The sequence below is a fragment of the Phaenicophaeus curvirostris genome, chromosome 23 (genome assembly GCF_032191515.1).
Source record: "Phaenicophaeus curvirostris isolate KB17595 chromosome 23, BPBGC_Pcur_1.0, whole genome shotgun sequence".
Taxonomy (NCBI): Eukaryota; Metazoa; Chordata; class Aves; order Cuculiformes; family Cuculidae; genus Phaenicophaeus; species Phaenicophaeus curvirostris.
The window spans coordinates 387,048-398,814 of record NC_091414.1 but is presented as its reverse complement, the minus strand read 5'-3'; the positions used below and the strand labels follow the sequence as shown (position 1 = coordinate 398,814).

The 11,767-nt window shown below is 55.1% G+C and overlaps 1 protein-coding gene across 1 annotated transcript; it reads right to left on the bottom strand.

Annotated features, from left to right (window-relative positions):
* Nucleotides 1–2,573: 2,573 nt before the first annotated feature.
* Nucleotides 2,574–11,066, bottom strand: HEYL (hes related family bHLH transcription factor with YRPW motif like). The gene is made up of 5 exons (XM_069875114.1): nucleotides 10,907–11,066; nucleotides 7,699–7,765; nucleotides 7,179–7,262; nucleotides 6,625–6,706; nucleotides 2,574–5,189 (listed from the first exon to the last, which is right to left on the bottom strand). Exons 1-5 carry the CDS (start codon nucleotides 10,984–10,986, stop codon nucleotides 4,534–4,536), a joined length of 969 nt encoding a protein of 322 aa, XP_069731215.1. The 5' UTR covers nucleotides 10,987–11,066; the 3' UTR covers nucleotides 2,574–4,533.
* Nucleotides 11,067–11,767: the final 701 nt, after the last annotated feature.

Genomic DNA, 11,767 nt, shown 5'->3' with positions numbered 1-11,767 from the left:
GAGAGGGATTCACTCCCCCCTCGCCATCCCACAGCTTCATGCTCATGAGATTCAGCTCTGGGGAGACTCATAATTATCTGTTCCCAGCGTCTTCAGCAGAGCGTGAGGACAGAGCAGCACGAGATTCAGTGATTCATCAGTGACCTTCAGGCACCATGGATGTCCTGTTAAATGCAACTAAGATAGTCTACAGAGGCTGGTCTGCTGTGACTTTTTGATTCTACATTGTGTTTTATTTGCTTTATAAGTGAGATAATTGTACCATAAAAATAGGATATGATACATATCCCTTCATTACAGTAGAATAATTGAGAATAGCAGAATGAAAGATAACAACAGCAAAGTGAATTGTAATATTTTGCAGTGTTTTCAGTCCAGGTAATTTTCTAAAGACACAAACCCTCCTCCTGAGCTCATCATCTTCCTCCCGCAGCTGGCAGTGCTGGGAGGCAGCGCTGGTGCACGCTGGTGGGATCGTGCCCAGCGTCTGCTGCTGTTTCACGGCTTGGTCCTCTGCAGCCCGATGTCTCCTTAGCTGGGAAGCCATGGGCTGAGACAGGCGTCTTGCTGTGGAAGGAGCTTGGAGTGGTTCCCGCTCTGACAGCTAAAGTCAAAACACAGCAGAGCTTGAAAATGTTTCCACATAAGATGCCCTTTGGCTGCATGCAGCCTCTGTGGCTTCTGTGAGAACGGCTCGTATTAGAAACACATTTATTGACACTTGCACCCATTTCCCAGGGGATGCTCTACTGGCAGCCACAGTCCTGCGTCCTCACTCCCTCCGCCCCAAACTGCCCCAGGGACCCTGCTGCACAAGTGCTGCCGGCCCTGCTGACCGGGACTGGCCGAGATCCTCCCAGTTTGCCACCTCAAGACCTTCAGCAGTGCCTGGAGTAAAGGTTACACCTTTTAATGTCCTTATCCCGACAAGTCCCATGCAGCTGGGACAATACCCGTGCCCTGGAGGCTTCCCAAGCTGCTCTGCTCCTGGATCGCTGGGGGGCATCGTGAAACATCATCTGTTTTTCAACAGGGATGGCAAGTTTTCAACTAAATGCTGACCTTGGTTTAGGCTTTCTCCTCCACAGCCTCGGGATTTTACCAGCAGAGGGCAGGCAGGGATTGCACTGCAAGGAGGGAAACGCGGGGGCGCAGCAGGGAGAGGATTTCACCCAAAGCTGCAGCACCGCTGCGGTCTGGGATGTTTTCCATGCAGGGGAATTCGGGAGAGCAGGGCTCGCTTGCTCTAGAGCTCCCGCTGCTACACAGCAAACCTGCACCCTGGAAGGAGCCTTGTTCCTCCCAGCAGAAGGCGAAGCCTCATCTCCCAGAAACCTGCTTGGCTCACTGTCGGAGCGGGTCGGGGTGTTTTAACACCGCCGTGTGCCATAAACACCAGCCGGACTGCGCCCAACGCAGCCCATGGATTCCCACAGGACTCTTCATTATGGTTTTTTTGCCTGAAGAATCAGGGTGAAGAGAGTGGAGAGGTTGGGGATTTCCCCTACAGGGTAGATCAAAAGTCACCAGGATGTGTTAGAGCAGACAATTAGGCGAAGGAAAACCCTGGGAAAAAAAATGAAGCTCCAGTCCCGGGCTACTGCTCTAACCAGCATGCGGCTGCGAGAAAACCCCACGGGGCTGAACCGATGCCCTCCCACCCGCTCCAGCTCCTGTTTGATCAGCAGAGATCACGAAGTTGGGTTTTTCACTGTCTCTGTTTTGTTTTACCGCTGTAGCCGGCAGGGATGGTTTGTAGGGCTGCCTCCCATGGTGGGGAACGTGGTTCGGAGGCCACACCAGAGCACTGAGCTCCCAGCGCAGCCTCCAGCCAGGTCGGGGCAGCCCAGGCACCAGTGGGACAACTCATCATCTATAGCCCTGTTATTGCTCTTGAAGTTTCTCTCCACTTCCAGACGGATGCTGCATTGCTCTATCACAGCTGCAGTTGCTCCCTTCCAGCAATTCCCACCACAGCACTTAAGGCAGGGATTTATGGGTGGTTTTTAAAGGCATTTTGGAGTGAGAAGGAGTTGTGGGAAAGGAAGTTGAATTCCCACCGTTCCCTGGAAAATTCTCTCCGCATCTTACATGAACAGGATCGTTTACTGGTCCTTTCCTCTGACCAGAGGCAGGTTCTCAGCTGTGGCTCTTTGTTCAGTCCAAAGCATTTCCCGACAGCACAAAGCAGCGGAGGTTATTCTGGTCCTGCTTGCAAAGGGTCAGGAGACCAAGGCAAGCCCTCAGAGTCTGGCTGCAAGGCTCTGCTGGACCCCATTTGTTCCCTGACATTTTTGTGGACACTGGTGGCTAAATGAAATTATTTGTTCTCAAGCCACGGTTAATTGCTAGTCTGAGGACAAGCACTGCTGACTCTCTGGATGATTTTGACTCACAGAGTAGTTTGCAAACCAGAAAGTCATGGGAACAGAGAGCAGCACCTCTGAAACCACCAGCAGGGACATTATCTCACAAGCCACATCTTACCTGTTTTGAAGCTTTTCAGGAATGATATCTCACCTGACAAAACCAGCTGTCATCCAAGCAGGCTGGAGTAGCAGAACTGATTCACATCAACACAACGTTTCACTACCAGGACAGGGGTTGAAAGACTTTATTTGACACCTTCGCAGGATGTCACAGCTCATGAATCTAACAGCTCTGCACAGTGTGAAGTGAGGCCGGGCTGCTTGCTGCGAGCTCTAGTGTGCTGACCAGCCACAGGAACAACCAGCGCCCGTGAAGGCTTCCTCTGACTTTATTAAAAGGGAATGTATTGCTCCTGGCTGATCCTGGCACTTTGGGACAAGGGTGAGGAGAAGGAGCAGAGGCATTTCTGTGTGTTAAGGGTGATGATGTCCATCAAAACAACTGGGAAGGAGTCACTTCCCAAACAACAGCAGATATGAACATTGACATGCATGTGGCAGATACTGTCAGCAGGAACGCAGCCACCAGCTCATCGGTGCAGTCTAACTGGCTGCATGTTTGACTGGAGGCGTGCGGAGAGCCTCCACCATTCGACAGAGATCTTCTCCTTCTTTTTCACCTTCCTTTGCACTGACCTGACCATGTCTCTGTTTTCATATCACAGCACTGCAAAGCTGGGCAAGACTCCTTGGAGTGGGCGTGCAGCTGAGTCAGGCTGTTCTACACGTGTACCCCAGCAAGTCAAGGCACTGAAGCAGGGAGTGGGGGCTGTTCAGATGAGGGGGGAGCACTGGGAGACCCTGCCCTGGCCTCCACGGGAATTAGGGATGTGGTGCAAGAACAGGATGGCTCGAGAGCTTCAGGTTTCTGTTCCTTTCTGCCCAAAGAAGAGAGGAGGGGAGGACAGTCAGAGGAGCAGAGGCATATCTGCTGTACCGGTTATCCCGGGGCACTCAGGACAAGGCAGAAAAAGCTCTCAGGAATCAGGACAAGTGTGGACCCAGAGCTTGTCGAGGTCTGCAGTGAAACCTCAGTGGGTTTTGGTCCCCGGCGAGGGAGAGGGATGAGCAACGTGAGGCCAAAACATGAAAACAGAGACACTGTGGGAGGAGAGGGCGAGGGGTGCAGGGCTAAGAAAGAACAAGGGAGGCACTTCAAACGCAGGCTGGTCTGACCTGTTCCCCCCTTTACAGTCACGGCTGTTCAGCAGGCGATGGAGGAGAGACAGCTCCAGCGGGGAGACTAGCAGAGGGAAAGGTCTTTTCTTCTCACTTTGGCTGTCAGAGCCTTCCCCTCCGTGACAGACGTCCCTTTGAAGTCCTCTGTCTCGCCTCTTCACACCTCGGTGTGGGGCAGAGGCTGCACAAGCCTCCCTCTGGCCGGCTGCTCCTGCACCATCTGTGCAGGGACCCAGCACAGACCCTGCAGACACCGCAGGGCTGCAGCTCGGCGGTGGGAACAAGCTCTGCTGAGCTGTTGCCTCCCTGCACCTCAAGGGCACATGAGTGGGAAAAGCTGGTAAATGCAGCGAGGGAAGTACTGGGATTAGCAGGCAGCCAGTTCGCTGGGGGCTCTATCCTGCCTTGCAGGGTGCAGCGGCGCTGGGGAGGGAACCAGCAGTGTCCATCTCTCCACAGCAAAATCAGGTGCTGCAGCCAGGGGATACATCGCAGGGAATAGGCGTGAGGAAATCTCTGTCTGGCAGCTCCGAGTCCCCAAGGAAATAAGGCAGTAATTCAAGGCTGGCTGTTTTCCAAAGGAGAGCGATGCTAGGCTCCGCAGAGGGGTTTGCTGGAGGAGGGAAAGGGTTGGGATCTGCATGTGTCCCCTCCCTTGTGGCCAGCAGGGTCTGGAGTACAGCCACGCGCAGACAAGTGCATCGAATCGGATGTGATTTACGTTTGCAGGCATCACGAGGGAGAGAACGTGTGATGGTGAGGCAAGGAAGGCGGTGTGAGGAGGGAGGGAAGAGTAAAGACAATTTTCTTCATGGATCCTTGGCTTCTGCAAAGCAGGAAAGATGCCTTTTCAGCTGGGTTTGTTCTTAGGCCTGCGGGGGCAATGAGTGCTGAAGTATTCCTGTCTTCGAAGCAGAGGGGAGGGTCAGAAAGCCCCGATTTCAGTTGCCCAGGAGCGGCAGATCCTGGAGGTCCCAACCCTGATCCCTGGTCCCTGCACAGCGGTACCCAAGGAGGGAGGTGCTGTGTAAGCCGGTGGAATGGGGACGGCAGCAGAGGCTGGTGAGAAGAGGAACGTTGCGATTTGGCTGCTCTTGGATGAGCCCTCTCTCAGCACACCCGCTGGCGACGGCATCCTGGGCACAGCTGCTGCGGTTGCTGACGAGCTTGCCCCTCGGGCCCTCCGGCTAGAAGAAGCCATCCTGCTGGCCAGGAAGCTTCGTCGGGATGGCAGCATGTCGCTGGGGACACGGCGGAGCGGGGCTGGGCTCGGGTACGCCAGGGAAGATGCAGTCAAAACAACTGGAGCGGGAGCAGCCTCCCTCCTGGGGATCTGCATGGGGCCAGCAGCGCTGTGGAGGAAGGACCACGGCCACGTCTGGATGGGCAGGAGGGAAGCAGCCACGGGCGAAGGCTCCATTTCTGCCACATAATTATTCAAGTGGGAGAGGAGTCGCAGCCGGATGGGGTCAGTGGTGTTTTGGCCCTCGAGGATGCCCAGGTACCTGACAACTTCAGTGAGACATTCACGGAAGCCAATACTCCTATAATCCACAGCCAGAGCTCGGGCATCTAAGAAGCCTGTAGGGAGAGGACAAGGGTGATACTAAGTCCATGCAGAGCTCAGGAATGTGCTTTGACTTCACTACCCTCTCTGCTGCACTGTGTATTTCACTTGAGACACTTTGCTGCGGTGAGATGTCACTGCAGCAGACAGCCAAGTGGGTGTCCGACAGGACTGGACGTTTGCGTGCATGAGAATAGCATCTGCAGTTATCTCATTGGGATAACCTGCCAGGGTCACGAAGCCTCGTACTCTAGTATGCAGGCTGAGTAAGAGGTTTCATTAACCGTGCTCAGGAAGGAAGAAGTTTTTCCTCAGGTATCGCTGATGGAGACACAGCTTTGGGCTCAATGGGTACTGGACTCTCTTTGCAAACGGACCCTCCCTGGTCTTGCGGAACAGGGGACACTGTGTCACCTCAATGCACAGCTGAGCACATTTTCTCTGCCTGGCTCCTAACCTTAATCATTTAATTAAAGCGATGTCTGGCTGAAGGACACAGGACAGTGGCAGAACCAGGACCGCGGGGCTGAGAAAGCCCAAAGCCACAAAAATCAACCAGATAAAAAGCAACCAACGGCTGATTTTTAGGCTTCTGCTCCCTACTTGCAGCTTCATGAGATGATAAGCAATAGAGCAGAGAATGTCACAGCGTGGTGAAATACTGGACCACTTTGCTTGATGGGGTCTCTTGTGACAATGCAGCCCTTTGTTGCAGTGCAGTCAAACTGAATATTTAGACAAATGTTCCAAACCAAGTTACAGCTCTGAACCAAAGCCTGGATGCCAGCAATGTCCCCAGCAAGCCAAAAATGGGTGTTGAGCAAGCCAGAGGCTTCTTTACTGGAGCTGTGATCTCCATCCTGTTAACTGGAACAGGACAGAGGGTCTGTGCTGAGGGCTCAGCACAAATAAGACCTTTGTTGAGTTTTGCACAGGGCTCCCTCTCTCTCCTTATAACAACCAAGAAACAACAACAAAAAAGAACAGAAAGAGAAAAAAAGCCTTGTTTATCTGCAGTCCCCAGGCAAAATTCAGCCTCTGCAGGAAACATCCCTCGGAGGAGGTAAAGAGTTTAATGACATTTTTCTGGATGCAGGCTCCACGTCTGAGCAGGACTGAGCGCGTCTCTGGCTGGGCAGCTTTTAGCAGTGGTGCTGCTGCTGTGGGTCCTTGGGACTTGCTGTCCCACGAACCCCAGTCTCGCAGATGGATGCATGGGATGCTGGCCTGTACGTTAGACTGAAGAAAAACAACAGGGCAGGAAATGTCCATCTGCCATCCCTTTAGAAATATTTCCCTTGGGAAGCAGGCAGGACAGCGTTTGTTTGGTGCTGGCTGGCACTAGCACGGCACACCAGACCGTGATATTGCTCACTGCTGAGGCTGACAGGGAATTCTTCCAGGCTTTCACCTTCACCTCACCTGTGTGCTTATATGAGCAGTTCTTACCTGTTCCCCCAGTGGCGTGAAGCATTTTTAAGTGATCTACTGTCATTTGTAGAATTTCTGCCTTCTCCAGCTTGGAAGACCCCTGTGTGTTGGGAGCAGAGAGAAAGAGCAATTAATCATTTTATGGCCTAGGGTTTTGTGCCTCTCCGGAGCTGGGTTTTTCCCAGCAACCTCCTCCCCTTAACCTTCCTGAAGCCCAGAAGTGCTCAGATTGGAGCAGGGCTTCCATCCAGGGCACTGGCTCTGGTTTTTACATCAAGTGAGTAGAAAATAGAGCTTCTTCCCAAGATCCCCTGATGCAAATTCAAAATTCCCATTTCTGTGCATCTCTATATCCACAAAACACTTTTTGGATTGAATTTATCCTCTCTAGCACTCCTGAATGTTTGTTCATACTGTTTTACCACCCAGTTTCACCACCTACTTACTCCCTGAAGAGATGATGATAAGAAAGTCATAGTAATGGTCCAGCCTTGCTCATTCTGAGGGCTCTGCCCTTACGCTGCGGGAGCGCAGCCCGCACGGGAGGGTGATGGAATCATGGGCTCACAAACCTGCTTCTCGAAGGCGGTGGGCACCAGGCGCCGCAGTTCGGAGAGGCTGCTGTTGATACGGTCACGGCGCCGCTTCTCGATGATCTGTGGGAGATTTCCAAGTGGAGAGAAGAAACCATGGTCATTTATGGCCACAGCTTGCAGGTTTAAAGCCCTCATTAAGAGCCACAGCAGGCTGGAAGAGCCTTGAACAGGGCCACGTAAGTAAATGTTCTGGGTGCAAAAGCTGAGCAAAGAAACATTAGCTGTCTGGTGTGATAACCCCAGGTTAGGTCGCTCTCCTTCGCCCTTGTCCTCACCCCTTTCTGCCACATTTGAGGCCAAACCTCTGCAAAAAAATCTCCAGTTGGCTGCGGGGCGAGTTCTGCAGGAGATGGAGCGGGGAATGGTGTAACGTGGATTTTGCACTGTGTCCCCACAGCGAGGACGTGCAGCAGCACTGGGGATCACGGAGAGCCCCGGAGCAGCCTGGCCCCCGGGGAGGGGGCACAGCCACCCGGCCAACATGAAGCAGACTCACCCCTCTCCGCTTCTTCCTGGCTTGTATCTGAGATGTCGTAGTAGGAGACACGGACCTGGAAACATGGCTGGACAGGAAGAAGAGGGAATAATTTCTTGCGCTTGCTGGAAAGAAACCTCTGTTGCACATATGCTTTACACACGTTTGCCATCTGCAGTTCCCTTCCCCACCCCAAATAATGTCTTCTGTGGTTCCCATCTCATTTTTACCCACAACACAGAGCTCAGGAATTGAGGATGGGAAGCCAAGCCAAGACGTGAATCCCATTCTCTCCCCGCTGAGTCTCCCACCAGCCTGGAACAGATTTCTGCGCCAAAGTGCCCATCCACTACCAGGCACGTGTCACCTTCAATCTCAGCCCATGCTGGCATCTCCACAGGGCTGGAAAAGCAGCGATCTGAGCTCTGGAGTCATGGCCTTGTCTTTCCTCCACATGTGAACCCTCCAGCTCTCATGTCTGAGCCTGCCCTGCCTGCAGAGCTTTGCATCTCGGAGCTGCGATAACGGGAGCGTGTATCCGAGCTCCCACCCAGGGTGGCAGCAAAGGTCTGGTTGCTCCTCAGGGTGAGGCTAATGGCAGTGTTGATGTGGTTTCTGAGGGCTTCCTGCAGAGTCATTTCGCAAACCATGATTTCTGGGGTGAGCTGTGATATTCGGACTGCACAGACACCCTGAACAGATGGAGTGGGGCCAGGAGCTGGGCAGGAGGGGACCAGGGACCCTCCTGCTGGCTGACAGCCCTGGGACCAGCTCTGCTCAAGGAATGAGGGACATGAAGGGATGTGCTAATAAGAGCCCCCAAAGCATCCGATGCCCAGTGGGGATGGGTGAGGCTGAAGGCACCAAAGGTCAGCGCTAGACAGGCACAGGGAGGCACAGTTCAATCCTCAGGTCCCCATGGAGATGAAGACTCCATAAAGACGGATAACTGGGCGTGGGAAACTCCTTGGAACAAACCCCCTCTGCTCGGGGGAGGCCAGCTGGGCCACCTGCCACCTCTCCCAGGCACGGTTTCTCCCTCCAGAAAGACGGACCGGCTCCCAGCCATTTCTGCGCCTTACGAAACGGTGCAGGGAGGTTAACAAGCAGGCGAGACAGCAGTCTGCAACCGCGGCCCGCACAGCACCCCAGAGGGACTCGAGGACTGCTGAAGACATACGAATCTGGAAAGGGGCATCTGGGTTCAACCCGTCAAATCAAAATATTTTTCAGTTAGACAAGGCATTTTAATAGCAGTCTATTAAAGATGTTTCTGCAGAGACAGTGCTGTCTGCACAGCAAGCCAAGAGCAACACCAAACTCAGCCCATTAAAAATACATTTTGTTGAGCCCAAGTGAGGTGCTTTCAGAAGTGGTTTTACACAATCAGACGAAATAACACATTCTTCGACTGCCTGCTCCACTCATCTCCACGCGGGAGCCCTGTTTGCATGTCTGCTGGGGGGGCTTTCTCTGGGCAGAGGCGCTGGTTGCCTTCTCAAGCACCAACACACGTTGCCAGTACACACGAAGGCACATACAACCCACACGTATGATGTGAAACGGGCTCGGCGTGGCTGCTGGGGTGTCGTACATACTGGGGGGGCACTGACTTTGCCTGGCAGCGTGGGAATGCCCTGTGCACGCTCAAGGAGCCTGTAACTAAATTCTGAAAGTCTCTTTGCAGAGCTGTCTGAACACATCACTCTTTGTGAGCTGCGGCCCCAGATGGGGATATAAAGACCTAGCTCACTGCAAAGTATGTTTTTAAAATATGTTCGACACATTTGAACCACTTAAAAGATGCCGTAACTATATTCTCTGATTATGAAAGTTTTGTGTTGCTCTTTGCTTGACTTTATAATTTACAGCAGAACTTTGGCTGTTTATTCAAAACAAAAAGCAAAAACCCCAACCAAACCATGCAGCATCGTACGCTTTGGCAGTGACCCGGAGTCTGAACTTGCTACTGAACCAAACCTCACGCTCGGCGTGACTCACCCCAGCTCTTGCCTAAACCGTGCGACCGATGGGCAATGGGCTGGGAACCATCCTCCCTCTGCCTGTTCCTCCTCACTCCCCACCTGGAAGAGTTTCCCTTTGCCCAATCCATCAGTGTCCCATGCAGGACCAGGCTACCCGGGGTGTAAACTTGTCGGGGCAGGAACAGCTATTTTGGCTGCGCCTTTGCGTGACATGAGCGACCTCGATGTGCGCAAACACTATGGGACCACGGTGCTGCCCAGTTCTGTGGCCAGCGTGAGGAGACAAACGTCTCGGCAGCACCAGAGATCAAATATTCATTACTGTTCACTGAAATAAAGAGTTATGATGATCCCTCTAATTCATCCATCAAAGCACCACAGACTCGGTACGCTGCATGGATGTAAAGAGGTGGGATACATGTCGCGTGCAGCAGGAAGGTAGGTTAGATATTGATGTGCTTGGAAAGTGAGGAGTCGGTGAATTTGTGCGGGATGTTATGTGTTGGACAAGTCTGACTCCGCTGTGACCAGCGAGGAGCAGACTCATTAATTCAGTCCCATGGGAACCTGAGCTGGCACTGGGCAGGGAGGCTTCTCCACTCACGATACCAAGTGGCAAAAGGCAATTAATTCATCTGGGGCCTCCGCTGGATGCAGAGGGAGGGGGGCACTTGGCTACTGAAAAAGAGTTCAAAAGCAGCTGATTTTTGGACGAGAACAAATAACAGAGCCCTTCCTTCACCCGCAGAGCCGTCTGCACACCCAGAGCCCGCAAACACCGACACAGCCTGGGGCCAGGGCTGCCCGCGGCGCTGGGGATGCCCAGAGGAGCACAGACCCCTCCGAGGTCCCGTCCTCAGCGTCTCACCGAGCAGCAGAGACCCGGAGCCCAAATCGCAGCTCGGCGGAGGCGGCGCGGAGCCCACGGGCTCCCGGCTTAGCGCAGATCAAAGCCCCAGCTGGCGCGTTACAGAAGCGCTTCTCCTGCAAAGCCTCCTCCTTCCACGGCTCCCGGGAGCCCTCGGACGGCTGGCGGCTGCCCCGCTAACGGGGTCAGAGCCGGCGGGGCAGGGGAGGGTGATCGAGGGGGCTTTGCGGGGTGCGATCAGCTCCCGACCCGGCTCCCAGCCTCCCGCTGCCCCTCGGGGTCGCACCGCGGGGACCAGCCCGGCCCCGAGGGGTCAAGCGACGAGCGAGGAGCCCCGGTCGGGGGCTCTCCCGTCCCATCCCCCGGCCCCGCTCACCTGTACTCCTCCTCCCGACCCACGTCGATGGTGCCGTCGGACTCGGTGTCGGAGCCGCTCTCCTCGCACAGTCGCTTCATCGCTCCGCGCTGCTGCCGCCCCCGGCTCCTCCCGGGTTAATGAGGCACCTCCGGCTGGGACGGGGAGCTCCCAGGTTCCCAGGCCCCCCTCCCTCCCTTCCTCCCTCCCTCCCCCCGCCCCCTCCCGCTCCTGGTCGCGGTCCCGAGCCTTCCTGTAAAAGGCTCGGTCTGTGTGAACAGCCCGTGTCCCCCCCGCCCGCCCCCCCGCGCTGGCCCCGGCCCCGGTTTAAAGGGACCGGTGACCTCACTGGCAACAGAAAACCGTGGGAAAGCGATGGGACTGATAAAGCCCTGAGTTGTTTCAGGGAAAAATCAACATCCAGCCCCACACGCACACACATGCCTGCCCGGCTCCGCGCGGCGCGGCCGCTTGGGGAGACTTTTATGATTCAGATGGAAACCAGCTTATTCGACGCGTGGTGCTGTTTGAGGGCGCCGCTCAAAGGGCCCTCGTCTGGCATCAATCAGCGGCCCCGGGCCGGGAGGGCAGCGCTGGGGGCGCCGGGGGTGGGGGGGTCGGCCACCCCGCACCGTGTCACCGCAGCCCCACAGGGACCCCAGCCCCGAGCCCTCCCCGCAGCCCCAGCGGGACCCCAGCCCCGAGCCCTCCCCGCAGCCCCACAGGGACCCCAGCCCCGAGCCCTCCCCGCAGCCCCAGCGGGACCCCAGCCCCGAGCCCTCCCCGCAGCCCCAGAGCATCTCCCAGCGCCGGCTCACGGCGCTCCCGGGGCGTTTCAGAGCTGCCCCATAAAACAAACCCACCAAAGCCCAGCTTTAGGTT

Excerpts from the sequence above, each read along its gene's own strand:
- HEYL (XM_069875114.1), bottom strand. The coding sequence starts at position 10,986 with ATGAAGCGACTGTGCGAGGAGAGCGGCTCCGACACCGAGTCCGACGGC. Across the intron at positions 6,707-7,178 it reads CCACCGCCTTCGAGAAGCAG|GGGTCTTCCAAGCTGGAGAA; the intron begins GTTTGTGAGCCC and ends CCCAACACACAG. Across the intron at positions 5,190-6,624 it reads TCACGCCACTGGGGGAACAG|GCTTCTTAGATGCCCGAGCT; the intron begins GTAAGAACTGCT and ends CTCTCCCTACAG.